The sequence below is a fragment of the Phalacrocorax aristotelis genome, chromosome 2, assembly GCF_949628215.1.
Source record: "Phalacrocorax aristotelis chromosome 2, bGulAri2.1, whole genome shotgun sequence".
Lineage (NCBI taxonomy): Eukaryota > Metazoa > Chordata > Aves > Suliformes > Phalacrocoracidae > Phalacrocorax > Phalacrocorax aristotelis.
This window is the reverse complement of record NC_134277.1, coordinates 77,490,897-77,510,241: the sequence shown is the minus strand read 5'-3', so window position 1 is coordinate 77,510,241 and position 19,345 is coordinate 77,490,897. Positions and strand designations below refer to the sequence as shown.

Sequence of the window (19,345 nt, the reverse complement as noted above, 5' to 3'; positions counted from 1 at the left end):
TTTTGGTTGTCTGGGACTGTTTTGTTTCTTTATGTCTAATACCCATGTTGGAATGAGTGTAGGTATAAAAACTAGAAGATAAATTGAGTAGACTGTACATGGCCTCTCAGATCCATACGGGTACGTAGTTCATACTCATTTGCTCAGGTGTACAGTATGTCCCATTCATGGAAAAACTAACACAAAAAATACATAGTTCAGGACTGAATCAGAGGGAATTATCTTTTCTATAGAGGACTACATGCCAAGTGGTGGGTTTTTTTGCCTACTCTGAGGGTCTCTGTCAACTCAGGTTTCTTTTTGACCAAAAAGCAGCAATTAATGTAATGGAACAAGCTTTGTTCCTTACCAGGCATGTTCTCTTCACTACAGGCTAATTCCCAGATGGAAAAGGAAGCTCACTTGGACAAGAAAGAAGAAAGTTGTCTTCAGAATAAAAAAAAATTCATCATAAGCACAATAAAAAGCCTAGGTTATGCTGAATCCACCTCCTCTTCTGACTGAAATAGGAAGAGAACTGTAAAGGGAAGTGTCTTTATTCAGATGCAATTCCAAAATATCTTGTGAAGAACAACTCAGGCAAATAAAAACTACTTGAGTCTTTGGGAAATATTATCTTATTTCTTGTATGAAAATGCATCTCACCCCAAATAAGCAGATGCAAAAATTTGAGGTGAAGTGAAATGAAGGATTTAAAAGAGGGTTCTTACAAACACTACCAAAACAAAGAGGAAAAGAATGAGTCAAGGGATCCTGATCAGAGAAGACTGGCCAGATCAGTAGGCTTTTTGCTAAAAGGAAAAAAAAAACCTGTAACACCCGCTATTCCTTCTCCATTGTGTAATTCAAAGCCTTTTAGTCAGAGCTGAACCTATAAAAGGTGTTAGCAGAGTGGCTAAGGGAATTGCCAAGACAAACCATAAAGTGTAAAGAGTATGAGGAAGGGATGCCATATTTTCCCTTCTGCTTCAGTCAATACTTGGAGGGAAGTGGCACAAAAAGAAGACACACCTGTAGCAAAATCATCCATGTTCTCATTCCCCAAAATGAAGAACCATCAAACAACCAATCTTAGTTTCCTGTCTAGGAAGGAACAACATTATCAGAGGAAAGTATAACCTTCAGTGTCTGCCTCCCAACACCACATAGGGGGGAGCTGCAAAAACTACTTTTAAGAAGCCCCTTGTCAGATGCAAAGGGGGAACCTGATCATATGGGCTTATGTATATGCATGCCAGTGCCCTGATCACTGTCTGTCATTGCAAAATAGGTGTGTTTCATCTGACACCCTTAGAAGTGCCTGGGAGTTGTAAATCAAAACTCATGGGTTCAAAATGCTCCAAACTAGCGTTTTTGAAGATTACTCCCTTCCCTGTCCCCACTGAAAACTCCAACGCAAAAGTAAAAGGAGAACAAGGGAATTCCATTGCCTCAAAATACTAGTCTTCTGGCAAACATCTTCCTTTTGTATTCCTGTACATTTCAAAGCAACTAAATGCAATCTTACCTCAAAAAAAGTTACTTAGAAATGGGTAATGCCTTTGTAATGTCCTTCTCCCCCTCCCAATACTTTCCTTACCCAGAGTGGATCCCATGTTTTCCATTCCCAAGTAAGCTTTTGAAATAAAAATCTAAAAGAGACTAGTAATTAGATGTCACTACTGTAAAATATCCTCTGATTAAGGAGCAATTTGAGGACCTTTATGATCTTCTTAAAGGTTGGAAGAAAAATTAAGACGTTGCTCCCTGAACAAGGAGGCAGAACATTTTCATCAAATTAAGTATCTCAGGGCTCTGCGAGTGAATTTCCTGATTCTCTGAACTTCGCTCAGGAATAGTGTATCATGACTTTTTGACTACAGATCTATTTCATCATCATCATAATTTGTGAGCTTCTCCATGAAGTTACACTGCATGAGATGCTGCAGCAGTTGTGTGGTAAGGTGACGTTGGCTGGCTGCCAGATGCCCATCCAGCTGCTCTTTCGCTCCCCCATCCAGTACAATTTGTTTTCAGACGTTCCAGTGAGAAATCCACTGCTGAGTATATACTGCAAATATCTGTCCTAAATGCTTAGGAAAGGAACTGATACCTCTTTTCCATGGTTAAGCTGGAAAAGTTAAGAGAAGCTACCAGCGCATTATACATGTGTGCGTGCTCAGGTAAAGGCATTTTAAGCATGGGTTATTCTTTTCACTCTTCATTTTAACCAATTTAAGATCCATACCTAAATCACTGATATAATGAAAGCATTGGTTAGCTCAATAAGAAGCTCCAGTGCGTAAGTCACAACCAGTAAAGCTGGTCCTGAAATAAAACCATTATCTTGTAATAAGTTTAAAAAAAAAAAGGACAGACAAAATGAAAGGTATTATTAGAATCTTAAAGGCTCTCTAGAACTTAATTAGCACCCACTATGAAAAGATGTACCTATTTCATGAAGCTATACAGAAAAAAAGTAATCTTTCATCTGAAAGAAGATTTAATCAACAGAAAACCAGCTCAGTATCAGTCTCACATTGTTATTCAACAGCCAGAAAATGGAAAGAACCCCCTGAACCAGCAAGCTTGTCCTTAGCATGCATGTGCAATTCCTGCAAAGGTCACTGGAAGTTACATACACAGAGAGAAGGCAGGACAAACTCTCAAACTGCGTAGAGCATCAAAATGTGTATGCACATCTATGTATCAATACACATAAATATGCACAGGATGAGCTTTTCAGAACAGAGCATTTAATATTTAAAAATGCATATTACCATGACCACATGGTCCTCTTGAAATAGAGAAGAGGAAAACTCTTAGGAACAATCACTTTATTCTCGAAAATTGTGGCCTTGGTAGGAACACATTCGTAGAAAACATGTAAAAATTTGCACCTAAAACCCTCTAACATTCAGAATTACTGAAAAGTAGCTACTGACCTGATAAAAATGTACTTTCAGTTCTTCGTTATTTCTGTACTTATTTTTGCTTTTACAAAGAGATGTCAATTGGAAGCAAGAGAACAACAGAGTCAGCAAACCAGATGCTATTCTGTAAAAACAAACAAAAGCACAATAAACCCCCAGGAAATATCATCAAAAGATTCAGGAAATTTTCATGTAAGTGTTCTTCGCTACAACAAAATAATTCATTACAGTATAAAGACTTAATACGTTAAGGACACAACAGCCAGTTTTAGAAAAACAAAATCCAATCCAGAATCAAGTGTGGTTTGTTTTCTTTTTGTAGTGGTCGGTTGGGTTTTTGGGGGTGGGGGGGTGGGGGTGGGGTTGGGTTTGGGGCTTGGTTTTTTTTTTAATATACAAGCTTGCCATCCACATATACAGTTACACTCTTTTTATGGCAGTGGAAAAAGAAAAAAAAGGAAAAAAATCTCTATTTTGGCCACGTGTCTGATTTGTCACACATTATTTTTAGGTACTTTCAATTACCCCCAAATAATATTTTGAACAAAAGAGTAACAGTGATCTAACATTAGTGGTTCCAAGGCTTGTCAGGTTTGTCATCTAACAGGGTAATTACACCACCATTACTATCAAATACATAGCTTCATCTAAATGCAACAGCAAGACTAACAGGAAAATTACCAGTCCTTCCATAAACACAGGAAAAAAATAGTTTGGCATTATTAAGTAGATCTGCTAAAAATGATACTGTTCCAAAATATCAGAGCATTCACTAGAAGATTAGTACTAAAATCAGCTCCGATTGTTTCCCTTCAGTCATCAAGCAAGCAGAGGAACTGTAAGGGCAGCACAACTTTTTTGCATTTATTTCTCTGTCATGCTACAACCTTGATATCGAAGTAGTCCAATCACGCAGTCCTCGCTTCCACTTGTTCCTTGGCTTCTTCACTGAGAGACTACTGACAAAAACGTCCATTTGTGACTGCTCCACTCATTGTGTTTTCTCAGGCATAACACAAAAATGTACAAATACCTCATATTCAGTAAAACCAGGGTACCAAGGTGTATCTCAATAGCAAGTTTCAAGTAATGATCTAACCAATACAGGAACCCAGTTGAGGGCTACTCGCTCACAGAATGGAGGTTGGAAGGTATCTCTGGAGATCAGTCCAGTCCAACTCCCTACTCAAACCAGAGCCAGTTACATCAGGCTGCTCAGGGCCATGTCTAGCTGGGTGTTGAATATTTCCACTGATGGAGACCCCACAACCTCTTTGGGGAACCTGTTCCAATGCTTGACCTCCCTCAGTGCAAAAAAACCTTTTTTCTTATGTTTAAATGGAATTTCCTATATCTGATTTTTTGCCCATTTCTTGTCTCTTCACTAGACACTGAGAAGAATCTGTCCACCTTCCTTACTCTTCTCCCCTTGACAGGTATTTATCTACACTGATATGATCTTCCTGAGTCTTCTCCAGAATAACCCGTTCCAGCTCTCTCAATCTCTCCTCCAGGATAAGCAGTCCCAGCTCTTGCTTGCTCCTCTGTGACAGATGTTCTAATCCCTTACTCATCTTAATGGCCATTCTCTGGACCTGGTCCAGTATGTCCATTTCTCTCTTTCCGGAGAGCCCAGAACTGGACACTTTCAGATGTGTCTCATCAGGGCTGAGTAGAGAGGAATAATCACCTTCCTCATCGTCATCCTGGTGATGCCAAGGATACCATTGGCCTTTCCTGCAAGAGGAACATTGCTGGCTCATGGTCAAACCAGTTGGTCCCAGTCTATCCTGGTGCATGGAAATTATTTCTGCTTATGTGCAGGACTTTGCAATTTCCTTTTTTGAACTTCATGAGCTTACTGTCTGCCCATTTCTCCAGCTTGTTGAGGTCCCTTTGAAGGGCAGCACAACCATCTGCTGCATCAACCGCTTCTCCCGATTTTATATCACCTACAAACTTGTAGAGGGTGCGTTCTGTCCCATCATCTAGGTCAGTAATGAAGATGTTAAAATAGTAATGGCCCCAGTACCAACCCCTGCTGTACACCACTAGCAACTGAACTCCAGCTTGACTTTGTGCCACTGATTACAGTCCTTCAAATTTGACAGTTAAGCCTGTTTCCAGTCCACCTCACTGTCCACTGATGTAACCCGTACATCATCTGTTTGTGTATGAGTATGTTATGGGAGACAGTACCAAAATCCTTGCTGAAGTCAAAATAAACATTCACCACTCTCCCCTGGCTCACTGAGCCAGTCTCCTCATCTTCAAAGGCTATCAGGTAGGTTAAGCATAATTTCCCCTTCATAAATTCATGCTGACTACTCCCTATCACCTACTTGTCCTTTATACATATAGGAATGATTTGCTTCCAGGATTAGTTGCTCAAGTACCTTGCCACAGATTGAGGTGAGGCTGACCGGCCTGTAGTCCCCTGGATCCTCTGTCTTACCCTTCCTGAAGATAGCAGTGACAACACCTGCTTTCTTCCAGTCCTCATGACCCTTCCCCACCGGCCGTTGCCACAACTCTCCAAAGATTATCACAGTGACATTGGCCAGCTCCCTCAGCTCTCTTGGGTATATGCTACCAGGGCCCATAGATTCATGCATGTCTAATTTGTTAAAGTGCTCCCTAACCTGATCCCCTCCCCCTAAGGTTCTGTCTTCCTTGCTCGAGACTTTCCCACAGGTCTCAGCAGTCTGAAGGCTGGGGCTCCTGATGGAGGAAAATGAAGGCCTCAGCCTTTTCAATGTCCTTTATCACCAGGTCCCTGTCCCAGCCAGCAGCAGGGCCGCACTTTCCCTAGTCTTCCTTTTGCTGCTGTGTGCTGTCTTGTTGCACTTTACATCCCACACCAGATTCAACTCCAGGAGAGCTTGGGCTTTCCTAACCCATCCTGCATATTCAGACAGCAACTCTATGTTCCTCCTGGGTCATCTGACCCTCCTTTCACCTCCTGCATGCTTCCTTTTTATGACTGAGTTGAGTCAGGAGCTCCCTGTTCCTACCATGCAAGTTCTGTTAATGTACTGAAGAAGCCCTGACCTGACATATAGTGCCGCTCCTCAAGAACAGATTTAATAAGTTGACCTATTTCTCACTGGCGCTCTAACTTCTCCCTCCTGTATCTTCTTTGCCAACATCACCTTATGTTGAATATTCTGAATTGTCACATGTACATATATTTTTAATTGCTGCTTCAAGCCCTTTTGGATTAAAAACTCCCTTGACAAGATTCAGACAGGCGCAAACTGTTTGAGGTACAGTGTTTCATTATAAGAATAAATAGGAAGATGTACAGCCTGGGTAAGGTGAATGTAAAGAAGTGTCAGGGAGGAAGATCTGAAGGTAATTTAATTCAATTTTGATTTCTAAGCTGTGCTCAAATGTTCTAAGGAATAAAAAAAACCTGTCAGTTAGGACCAGCAGAGATACAGACTTGTGTATATACAGCTGAGAGATTATAATACAGCCATAGCAAATCTACCCTGAATATTTCTAACATGGCCAAGCATCAAGACTAAGAAGGGTCTTCAATAGATTTAAATCACAGTGAGAAATATCAAGGCAGGATGTCAATAATTTTGGAAAAATTTGGGCTCATAATTCTATCTGCAATCATATATTACTGGTCAAGTCCTGTATTTTACTGAGGATCAGGCACCCTAGCTCTGATGGGGCACAGTATCTTCTGACAGACAGCAGAAGAAGCTGTCGCAGTCTAGGTCAATTCAAGTCTCTCTCTGCAGTAACTACAATGATACCACAAGCCTAATGCCTTCAGACCAACCACCTGGATTGCAACTAGATATGAGTGAATGCTTGTATGATGAAAGACTGGCTCAAAAGAGGAGAGGGACAGACAACAACAAAGATGTTCTAGAAAAAAATACTAATCAACAACTGTAGAAAATCAGACAAGCAACACCATAAAGGAAAATGCAGAACAGAGAAGCAGAAGTGGAGAAAGAAGAGGCAAAGGAGACATCAAGGAAGAAGAGAGCGCTGCCTATCCTGTTTGTTCTATTTCCCTGAATATCTCATTAGGCACAGAGTGCTATTCAAAGACAGATTATTCAAAATTAGATGGAGGAATTCAGAAAAATGCTGTCAAAGTAAACTGCTTTTGAATAAATGTTCTTATTCGCATATGTCAGTGCTATTTACTATGTTTGCATCCCAGTGAAGCTCCTTTAATGGTGTCCTTTATTTTCACGTAAAATTTGCTAATTCTTGTATTGTGAGAAATGTTTCCCTCAACAAGAAATTACAGAATAACGCAAAGAGCAAATGAACATGGCAAAAGCATTAAAAGTCTATTCTTATTCACATTAGTGAATAACTGAAGTTTCTATAATAATGTTATTTAAATTCTGAATTTCAATACCTGTCTCAGCCAGCTTTCAATAATACAATTCCCCACATACATCAAAAGTCAGCCTAAATTTTGAATATCAGAGAGGGAAATAAAAAGTTTAAAGAACAACATGAGATTCTTACACCAGAGGAATGTTTGGTTCTCTTCCTACAACAGGCATTAAAGGAAATATTGCCAGGACCACACACAGAAGAGTCCAGATCAATGCTGTTGCCTAAAAGAATTAAAACAAATGGGATTTTATTGGAGATCACATGGACAGACAATTGCCTAATCATAAACAAACAAAAAAATATACTCCAGCAAACTACTAATGGCTAATAGCGTCTCCAATAGGCAAAACCCCCCCCTGCATCTATCAAGAGTAAAATTAACTGAAAAAAGGGCACAGGGTCATTGTTATTACAGCACTTCAATTTAGTACAGAAGAGTATCTCATTTACACAGCTATCAACATCCTATCAAAGACAACGCAGATTACAGTTAAGCTTATACTTAAAAGCACTTTCTCAAAGTGTGGCCTTCATACACGTTGCTGTAGCCAGAAAGCTGAGGAGTAACGTTATGGAAGAAAGAAATAAAACTAATCTCATCAGAAGTTTGCAGCAGCTAACTAATCACCTGCTCTCTACCAATATGGTAACGTTTTCCACTCTTTGAATCTGAATGCCTTTTGATTTAACCACCATAATCGCCTCAGTAGTTCTCTAAACTCTTTGACAGGAAGGAGAAAAAAAGTCCCTATCCTAGGTATTTTACTCTAAATAAAAACATTAAGAGCTATATCACTTAAAGTTTTCAAGCTAATGTCAGAGTCAAGCTCCTGAAGAGAAATTTTCAGTGCTGCAAGACAACATCTGTATGTACCCAGCTTTAAGACAAGTTACTTGATTACTCAAATGCAATAAAAAATATTTGTAAATAAACAAATATAAGCCTCCATCATCTTGACAGTTCTTGCAGAGCAAGACTTAGCAATTTGACTCCAACTTTTTTTGTTTTAATTAAAATGTTAATGTTACCCCAGAACTGTAGGTTTTAGGTATCCTGTGAAATAAGAGATATTTGAATAAACTAATAGAAGAAATGTCTCCTTTATTAAAGGTTGTGCCACTTCACACCCATATCTGCAAAAGCGAATGTTTTTCCTGTGGAAAACAGACAGAAAGCTGCCTCTGAGAAATGAAGCTTGCCAGCTGATTGCAGACAATAATGAATTGACAAGCATTTTTTCAGTTATCATCAAATGTTTTCTTTTCAATAAATGATCACACTACTTAAATGGTGGTACTTTCACCAATCATGCATGTCAATGCTTTTGTCACTGTGACAATTTGATAAATTATGTATGCTTCACATGATTTTAAATAAAACAATTTTAGTTATCATTAACAACAGAAAACTGATAGTTAACTCATAGCTACCCTGAAATTCTTAAGCAGTCTTACTTATATAACAGATATATCCAGATCATATTGAACTCCCTTGCCTTGCTACATGCTGCTCATGAGAGAGTTCAGAATAAGAGCATAACTGAAAAAGAATCTAAAGCACCATTCCAAAGAGACCAGTCCCAACATCCCAAGATGCAAACAGCTGTTAGCCATTTAAAACGCTCTTTTTAAGCAAAGTAATACAGTACCTTTGCTTGAACCCACAGCTGTGCAATCACTGGCCAGCCAGCAAAGACAAGAAGACCAATAGTAAGTGTAGAGCGGTAGAAAAAGCTGAAGACCTAATAAAAAAAAAAAATCCAACAGAAGACTGAAAAACAAGCACATTAATAGAACCTACATTTCCTCAAAAAGGTAGAATGCTAGCAATGAGATACCCTGTTGATACATATGGATAAAATACTTACTAGTATTTCAGTTCCCAGTGTGCAAACCAAGAAGAATCCTATAGACTGACTGATATGAAGTGACAAGAGATTTGTGGCAAGGTCCTGAATAACACGAAATCTGTTCAAAATGATGGAACAAGATAGTCATTATTTTTAAAAAACAGAAATAGTATAAGATTTTACCTTTGAAGGGTGTGGAGGGAGTCAGAGTACAAGAAATGTTTCAGGTATTGCTGATACTGCCTGCTGTTTAGAAACAGAGTGGGTGATAGCCTAAGGCTCCTTCTGCCCAGTTTTACTTGACATAAAATAGAAAATAAAACCCTCCAGCTTTTTGCATCCCATTTCTGGCACATCTTCACTAGTGATTGGGCAAGCATCAAAAAATTCTTGATGCAAATCAACTCTGAGTTAATAAACATTTTTGGTTATGTTGTGCTTAATGTCCATCATAACTGACAACACATTCATAGAATCATTGAGGTTGGAAAAGACCTTTATGATCTTAGAGCCTAACTCTGAGAGACCTCGAGTCCAACCATTAACCTAGCACTGCCAAGTCCACCACTAAACCATGTCCCTAAGCACCACATCTACACATCTTTCAAATACCTCCAAGGATGGACACTCAATGGTCACTCAACCACTTCCCTGCGCAGCCTGTTCCAATGCCTTACAACCTTTTTGGTGAAGAATTTTTCCCAATAACCGATCTAAACCTCCCCTGGCACAACTTGAGGCTGTTTCCTCTTGTCCTATCACTCGTTACTTGGGAAATAGACCAACACCTGCCTCACTACAACCTCCTTTCAGGTAGTTGTAAAGAGCAATAAGGTCTCTCCTGAGCCTCCTCTTCTGCCGACTAAACAACCACAGTTCCCTCAGCTGCTCCTCGTAAGACTTATGCTCTAGACACTTCACCAGCTTCATTGCCCTTCTTTGTGCATGCTCCAGCGCCTCATTGTCTTTCTTGTAGTAAGGAGCCCAAAACTGAACATGACCTGACCGGTGCTGAGTACAGGGGCACGATCACTCCCCTCATCCTGCTGGCCACACTATTTCTGATACAAGCCAGGATGCTGTTGGCCTTCTTGGTCACCTGGGCACACTGCTGGCTCATATTCACCTGGCTGTTGACCAACACCCCCAGGTCCTTCTCCACCGGGCAGCTTTCCAGCCACTCCTCCCCATCCCCAAGCCTGCAGCATTGCATGGGGTTGTTGTGACCCAAGTGCAGGACCCGGCACTTGGCCTTGTTGTACTCCATACAGTTAGCCTCGGCCCATTGATCCAGCCTCTCCAGATCCCTCTGTAGAGCTTTCCTACCCTCAAGCAGATCAACACTCCCACCCAATTTGGTGTCATCTGCAAAATTCTTGAGGGTGCACTCGATCCCCTCATCCAGATCATTGATAAAGATATTAAATAGAACAGGCCCCAGTACTGAGCCCTGGGGAACACCACTTGTGACCAGCTGCTTTAAAGAAAAAAAAAAAGTCCTGTTAGCTTTTCCAGTGTTTTATGAGGCAGCTCATTATCTAACTGCAGTTGGTCTCATTTTCTTTGAATAATACCAAGTTAGTATCTACAGAATTGCCAGTAGATTAGGTAAGTAATAGAAATCAGAAGCTAACAAGTATTTTTGGAATTGGAGTAAAAGGAGACCCAAACAAGACAAGTTTGTTTCAGTATCAGAGCACAATCTTCCACATGACTAGCACATGTTCTCAAAAGCAGTTGGAGTTCAGCATACTTGACACTTTGCAGTATCAGACTATTTCAAAATTACTGAAGAAAAAAAGGAACAACCTGTCCCATTTTACAAAAGAAGTCAGCTGCTACAGGTATTTACCCAAGATTTTAGTACCCTTTTGCTACAGTTATGAGAGTACTAAAAACATTTTGTCTTGGAAAGGCATTAATTTAATTTTGCTAATAGAAAAGGTATCTTCTAGAATTGGCAGCTGTATCAATCAGTTTAGATACTACTCTACACGTCAAGTGAAATATAAACCAGAGCCCTTTGGAATGTCTCAGGAAGCATTTCAGGAAGTTTAATAAAATTACATCTAACTTTTTATCCCAAACTTATGGGAAAAAGTTAATTGTCAACAAAAAGGAAGTACAGACCTGGTTTTATAAAGCATTCTTTGTAAAATACATTCTCTACTTACTCTCTCACGACTGCATACCATAGTGGTACTGGCAAGAGACAGTATATGTAGTATGTCCAAGGACATGTTTGAATCAACAGGAAAAAAGCTATTATCATTCCAACAAAGGCAAAACCGTAGAAGAGAACAGTAGATTCCTGAAAAACAAATGGTTGGACAAACATTCTTGAAACAGCAATAAAATGTTTTAAACTATGCACTATTTCCAATTTGTTAGTTACACAGTAAAGCAAATGTTATTTTAACACAGCCACTCAAGCTGCCTTGTGTCTATGTACCCAACTTTGGATGCTGTTTCCAGCTAGATAAAGAAAAACAACAGTAAGATTTGAAGATCTAATTCTGAATATGTCTCTACATAAGGTCCTGCAGTAAAATCCGCACAGGCAGGGCACACTTGCATAATCTGGAAGCCCAGTGTATGCAGTGTTACTTATGTTCAATGGATTCTTGAAATGCATTGGAAGTTGGAGATGTTAGGGGTCTTGGAAAAATGAACTCTCTTAAATTTAGAATCTAAAAACAGACTTGGAGCATAACCATTTGAGTTCAAGTTCATAGCATTACGGTCAAAACATTTAATGAAAATTCCATTAGCACACATTTCCTCCTCCTGCTTGAGACATTTGTGAGAGAACTAATTAAATTAAAATATACAGCATTAACTCCTACTGGAAAAAATCCAACAGTTCAGGATCTAGGGACAGCTACTGAAGGAAGCTTCCACAGGCGAGACAGTCTTACTCAAAGAACCTACAATTTCAAAATACAGAGGACTAGAGTCACATGGCACTAGAAGATTCCTAGCATAGCTAGAACTGTTATTATATTTAAACCTAACCTATAATGCCAGCTTTGGACTTTTCTTTAAAAAAAAAAAAAAAAGGAGAGAGAAAAAGAGGAATATATGAGATTAGAACATTCTCCCCACCACATTCCCACATTCAGTCCAAGAACATGTTTCTTTGAGTGAGGGCTGTAAGAAGGAACATCAAAGACAGAAAGGAAGTTTTTAAAATGGGTTATTTCAGCCAGGTAGGCTACTCCTTAATCATCAGGTAGCAGTAATCTCTTGTTTGTGCAAAGACGAGCATTTAAACTATCACTCTGGTTCTGCCTTTTACCTGCTCATTAAACTACTCTTCCATATTTAGGGACATGCAGATATCAGAAGAATTACTGGTACAGGAATATTATGTACAAGTTTTAAATAAACAATTTTATCTTTATGTATTGCAACTTGACAGCAAAGGCAGCTTTAGTGACTGTGCAGTCTTTAGTGTATTGTGCAGATAATGACTGAAGACACTGTTTTCTTCTACATGAATGCCAGTTTCTTTGAATGAGTCATGTAGACAGAAACGTGACTATGTTAAATATGCTGAGAAGAAAAGACATTCATTTAGCAGTTCACATAGATGGGTTAGCATTTTTTCTGGTACCCCCCCATAACTGACATACAACTGCCTTGATCTAAACTGACAGCAAATCCAAGTTCTAAATGATTTTTAAGATAGAGTTTCTGCTAAGATATGCCATTAAAGTAAGAAAAAAATGTGTCATATAGAAAGCTGACCCAATGCAATTTTATTAGGTTTAAATTTTACATTTGCTGACATATAGACAGAATGAATATTTATAGATATGATATGCACACAATATAATTTATCACTGAATAAGCAAACACATACAATCAACATTTTTTTCCATATAGAGACATAAATATTATACAGTCCGATAGAGTTGGTCATGCATTGAAAAACTAGATCTGCATTTTCTGTGGAAGTTTAGAAATAGATTAAAAGGTTAGGCTTCTTGGTAAGCAAAACAACACACTACTCTAAAAGAAAAAAAAGTTCTTTCATATGCAGCATAAGAAGCCAAAAACTTTTAAAGATGATATATACAGAATATGCAATTTCATTATTCAGATGCTCCTTTCAGATTTTATAAGGCTGTGCTTTGCAGAAGACTATTTGTCAATGGTAGATTAGTTTCTCAGCAAAATTCTTTAAGTAGCTCCAGTATTAGCTATAAACCAAGTAACTTCCATATATGAAGCACTAGCCTCATACTGTGATTCCTTAAGTATTTAGGAACACCAAAAAATTGGTTTCTACAGTAAAGGGCCTCTTACTAAAACTGGGGAAAGAAAAATTCTATGGACGAAGAACTCAGAAATCTATTTTTTTCTACCAGTGACACTAGCATAAAATTTGTCTTCAACAAGTAAAATCAATATACCAAATGAAAATCTGATGTCAACTAAAAATGTGAAGTTTTCACTTAATTCACTATTAATATGCCTAATACTTAGTCTATCGTAATTATTTTGTTCATATCTAACGTAACATGCATCTTGGATTATTTCTTATCAGTTATTTGATGAAAGAAAACCTAAATCATGCAGTACAGCACTTACAAATATTTTCCATTTCAGTTTTGTTTGATCATTTTCATCAAAGGCCAAGACTATCTCATTTCAGCCAGTAGTAAAAACCCCAAGACAGCATGATAGGAATTTTCTCAGAGTAATATACAGAAGGCAGTAAAGATGCTAAGTGAGTGCTCATTCTGATTTACATTACCAAATGAAACAATTCCTTTTATTCTGAAACAAATTCTTGATGTTTGGGAGATTCCTCCCCTCCCCCAAGGCTTTAATTCTTCTCTAATGAAATGCCAGCTTTTTCCTGATGAATGACTGAAACTAAATAAATTTCCTAGAATTTTGTACTTTGTGAAAAATCAAACCATAATAACCTTGTCAAAAAGAGCTTCCTTCATCTTTGATGTCTTCTGCTACCCCATTGCAAACCATGAAGACCAAGACAGCAAGCTGATCTGTGGAACCACAGTTCACCTTTTTATTAAAACAGGTTATACATTTTAAAAATGCCATGATTGGACTGCACATCTTCTGAAAAACCAATTTCACATTGCCAAAGAGGACAGGAATAAAGTAATTTACATGCTAATCTTTTTTTTTGGCCTTACAGTAAAGAACAAAAATCAAAATGGAAGCCTGAAGTCTTCCAAACTAGTATTAATATGACAAAGTGCTGACTTTACCACAATTAATGCTGAAAATTGGCTTCTGGTTAAAGACGGACCCTCCAAGAGTTTTAAAACACTATGTTTGCTTACACTTACTTGCATTAGCATCTGGTGAAATGCACGGCTGTAGGAAGGAAGAAACTGAGAAAACAGTATTACATACTCAGGCTTACATGGCTTAGAAATACTGCTCCTAATAAACGGACCAAGCAGCAACACTATGCAGGATTACAGTAGCTAGAAAACTCCACAGCTTGACAGTTTTCACATGTGGACAACAGAAGTGGAAGGTGTGCAATTTGGTCTCCCGCACAGAGACTGAGCATACATACAATGCTGAAAACTGATAGGAAAAAAATATCATTGCATGTTTCCAACCTACCTTATTGTTAGTCTGGACAGCCTTGGTCAAATTGGTATGGGCCTTGATAATCACCAAAATCACGTAAGTCGTCCAGCCCACAAAACCCATTGCAATACTTAGACCCAGGAATAATCTATCGTAAGTATGGTAATAAGACAAGCCTTCCAAAGCAAGGTTAATAAGGGTTTTGCACAGAGATACCTAGAGGCAGACAAAACATATAAGCAACAGATTAGAATAGTGTAAGCTCCATTCCGCAAATACACCTAACTGACAGCAACTGGAGCTCAAGCAGCTCTGCCACCCTCTGCACGTGCGTCCTTCTCTGTGCTCAGGTATAGTGTTTTGGCCAGCACCAACTCCTGGAGTACACACTGCTTTGGACTCCTGTTGGACATAAACTCAATCATCATTTTGCTCCTTCTCCACCCCCCTGGCCATGACAGTGGTCAGATGGTGAAAGCTACAACGATAGCACACATTGAACATCACCTACTACCAAGCATGCCACTTGTTTTTCCCATTAGCATTTGACAATATATATATTCCACTATAAGTGACACCCAAAGAAAAGAAGTCATGTGCTTCTAAAGGTACAATATCTACATAAGAGGAAGACTATGGATGCTGCTGAAATGTGGTCACTCTCCACAGCCTGAAATACCCTCTTGCTGGGATTTGATGTCCTCCACTTCAGTAGTACCTAATACCCCCAGCCCTTTGCCTAAGCATCAGAGGTGAACTCAGAGACTGAACTGGAGCCCCAGTCTCATTCACAAAGCAGCTGCTTGGGGCTCTCTGGATCCAAATCATTTGGACACAGGAAGGGTTGTACCCAGCCTAATCACAGGTCCCCTTACTCAGTACCTCCACTGGGGAGACACCATGATAAAGACTGTGTCTTTTTCCTACTGTGAGTGTCACTCCTTACACAGAGCTGTGCTGGCCTCTGTGATTTACCCAAAGATGGGAAGCTCAGCTATGTAACTTGTGGTCACAGAGGATTCTCTGGCAACTAAAACATCTGTAAGGAAGAATATAGTAAGAAATTGAGTGTACATGATGATGCTTCTTTACGTGTCCAGGTATCCAGCTGGGACCAACAGCAACAGAGAAAAAGGTCCGTCAACTACTGAAGAGATCTCAAGTCTGCCAACGGGCAAACTCACCCAAAATCATGTCATTCCTGAGGATACAATTACAAATGTATATTTGCAATGCAAAGACCTGCAGAGTTGAGGAGGAAAAGAATCATCTATAACCCAGCAACTGGTAATGCACCCACCTTTCTGAATTGCAGTACAGGAAGCTGAGGATAACCAGGGCACAGGCACAAGCCCAATGTGTTAGTGATTAACAGTGAACTCAAACACATGGGACACTCAAGAAAACAAGGGGTAAAATTTATATATAACCAACACCACAAACTTGCAGGTTCTACTGCTGAAATGTATAAAAAGGCTGTCACACATGCACTTATAGGAGACAAGTAGTAGCATTAGGAAACCAAAAAGAAAACCTGCTCCCACAGCAAAATAGATCCACTGATTTAAACTGAGCTATTTCCAATTTACAATGCGGTGAATAAAGAGGCACAAGGTATACAATAGATTTAGCGGTCTTGTACATAAAATAGTAATTTATTACCCTGAGAAACATATTAGGGAAAACAAAGAGCTGAACCCTAACATGTAAAGGAATTATTCTGCCATGCATCTGGCAGGTTAAAAGTAATCTTATATATTCAACTTTTTCATACACTTTTTAGCACATTTGGTCAGTGACCAAACTAAACCTGTTAAAATGAAAAGACTTCTGTGTATCATTTAGCTCTACAAATTGTTTCTGTGAATGTCAGAATACAAGCACTGGTGAACTGCACCTGAGTATCCTGTTGCACAGTGAGTGGTAGTGAATGCTTGGGAAAGTAGTACCAGAACTGGGAAGCACAGAATGATTCCACATATGGCTCCCAGTCTCTGAAAAACTGAAATGTGAAATTAAAAACAAGAACAGCTGGTTCAGGTAAAAGAACAAAACAAAGCAGGATCTATGATGGAGCAAGACATCGTAGTTGCTTTCACGCAACCAGCAGCCTAAGAAATGTGAACATGAACTACATTCCTCGGTTTCTCACTCAATTTACCCTTTTTTATAGTGGAAAATAAAAACATACACTGTGTGTGTTAGTATACTACAGAATGGTAACAAACAATTTAAGAAGCATGAGAAAAAATACAGCAAGTCAGTATTATTCATTAGCACTGATGTCAAAATGCAAAATTTTGGACACTCACAGTGGGATTTTATTTCTGTTAATAAGCGAGATGTGCATCGTAAGGATGGAGAAGTTTTATTTCCCAGTTTCATTTCAAGTTAAACAAATCTAAATATTTACATATAGCAGAATTTCCCGTAGAAAGTTTCTAGAAGGCATATAGCAAAACTAGACTTACCGCTTCATCATACTTCTGCTGCTGAATATATAGTCTCGTTTTCTTTAAAAAGTTGATCTGCTCCGAATCAGAAAGTGGTCTGTACAACAATATAAAGAGATATTAACACTTCTTTTCCTGAGCAGAAGAGGCAGAAAAAAATTAACTTTGTAATAAAAGAATTACTCTGGAATGAAACATACCAAAGTATTCTGAACTTCATTAGAGGTCATTAGGTAATTGGAACTAATCCATTCCTCTACATTCCTCTTCCCACTTGTGTCAACACTAGTGCTGTCTAGCTTATCCCAAGATCTTTGCATTAAGAGACATTTCTCTTCTGTAGATATTCCCATCTAATACTGCTAAAAATTATTTACCTTGTGCATTATTATTGACCACTGCTCCGGACAAGAAGCACTGCACATATAAGAATTAAGCAATTTAACCAATTTGATAGATGGTTGTAAGCAGTTCATAAGCCTGTCAGCGTAGGACAAATTGTTCAGGTCCCACACTAACAGTAGACCATGCCTAACAATCTTCTCTTTGAAAAATAAGAGCTTGCCTCCTGTTACATATGGAGCTGTTAGCAGAGTCCCCAGAGCAGGGGATAATGCAGTTACCTGGATACATCGAGGTTAGTGATAAAAATCTCTTTAACGAATTTGATTATCAACCTAAATAACTGCTACAATTTTTCCCTTACAGAAAGCAACAACATGGAGAAACAAGCCAGTCAACCAACCTCCACCAGAGAAAGGGGGAAGGAGTTATTTTTCCTGTACAATTATTTTCCTCAAGTAAAGGATGGCAGCAGGCCAGAGGATCCCAGGCTTACCCTGGGCAAGTTATAAGCCACAACACAGTCACTGTCACTCTAGGCACCACAAGCAAACTATCATGAGTTACAACTTACTGATAGCTGATGAACACATACAGCCGTTTTCCTTCACACCTTCCACACCACTGCTGTGGCACAGCATCGACTCCTAAGCATCCCCAGCCCATGATGGCCCAGTTGCATGCCTCTCCCTTGCTCGTGCTCCTTCACACGCTCCTTCATACGCAACCACCAATGTCATGTTTCAGGCTGTGCCAAATCAGGACTGGCTCTGGGGTCTCACTCTTACTCAGCAGCAATCACCCGTGTGGTCACTCTGCTGAACCACAGGGGCAGGTCTTGATCTTATGAAACTGCTGTATGGAAAAACTCATTCCTGCAGCTCCCATCAAACACTTGAGAACCACTTCTGCCTGCCACCCAGAAGCAGCTGATACATCATCAACAATACACTGAACCCTGAAATATATTAAAAGGATTCGGTGCCTCAACAATCTGAATTTTTATTACTGCTAACATCCTGGTATATTTTTATATTGTTTCCTTGAGTTCAGAGCACAGCAGTACTATGCAGGAGTCTAAATGTCTAAATGTCTAAAACATATTGGATAACAGCAGCAGCAATGTATCTTACTTTTGAGAAGAGTAAATGAAATAACTGTAATTAAAAAAAAGTTTAACTCCAACCTAGAAAAGAATCGAAAGATGGTATTTGTAAACAGGTAGGAAGAGATAGGTCCTGAGGAAAAGGAAGAAGGGAGGAAAAGATGATGACAAGGTGATGGTAAGTGTTTGATCACCTTAACTTTGCGGGGAGAACAGATGATTTGGGAAAAGAGAGTTGAAAAACAGTGCATGTTGGTTGTTCCTGCACCTTCATGACACATCCTTATGAAAGCCAACCTTTCAGCTCCACAGGCTGAGGGCTACCAGCGTGCAGCCAGCAAGCGTGCATCAAAGATCATGATGACTCAAGTTAGAAACAATTCTTCAAGTAGGCGAAGCAGACCCAAGTACTGCCTCAAGGAAATCTGTAACCCTCAAGGTTTGCTAAGTTTTTTAGCAGGGGAAAGGAAGCAAAACACCAAACCAAGGTTGGAGTTTTCATCATGTGTGGAGATTAATAGGAGGGAAAAAAGGGTATCTTAGCTTTTAGGTAAGGATTTTAAGGAGTCTGGAATAAATATTAAGCAGCTTTATTTAGGACTTAAATACATCTAAGATGTTCCTATGTTCACTGTCTCATTTTTATTGTTTTAAACATACTACTTTCTGTGCATTTTATCATTGTCATTTTCAATGCACATTTTTAATAAGCTAAAAAGCCTTATT

General features: G+C 39.1%; 1 protein-coding gene across 4 annotated transcripts in view; it reads right to left on the bottom strand.

The window, feature by feature from the left end:
- PIGN (phosphatidylinositol glycan anchor biosynthesis class N) overlaps positions 1–19,345 on the bottom strand; it is a 199,635-nt gene that overhangs the window by 122,168 nt on the left and 58,122 nt on the right. For all 4 annotated transcript variants that reach the window (XM_075084211.1, XM_075084210.1, XM_075084212.1 and 1 more), the window contains 7 exons: positions 17,191–17,269; positions 14,753–14,935; positions 11,314–11,450; positions 9,158–9,257; positions 8,939–9,031; positions 7,419–7,510; positions 2,925–3,036 (listed from right to left, as the gene is read on the bottom strand). In XM_075084211.1, coding sequence (XP_074940312.1) covers positions 2,925–3,036; positions 7,419–7,510; positions 8,939–9,031; positions 9,158–9,257; positions 11,314–11,450; positions 14,753–14,935; positions 17,191–17,269 — 796 coding nt within the window. The remainder of the gene's footprint in view (positions 1–2,924; positions 3,037–7,418; positions 7,511–8,938; positions 9,032–9,157; positions 9,258–11,313; positions 11,451–14,752; positions 14,936–17,190; positions 17,270–19,345) is intronic.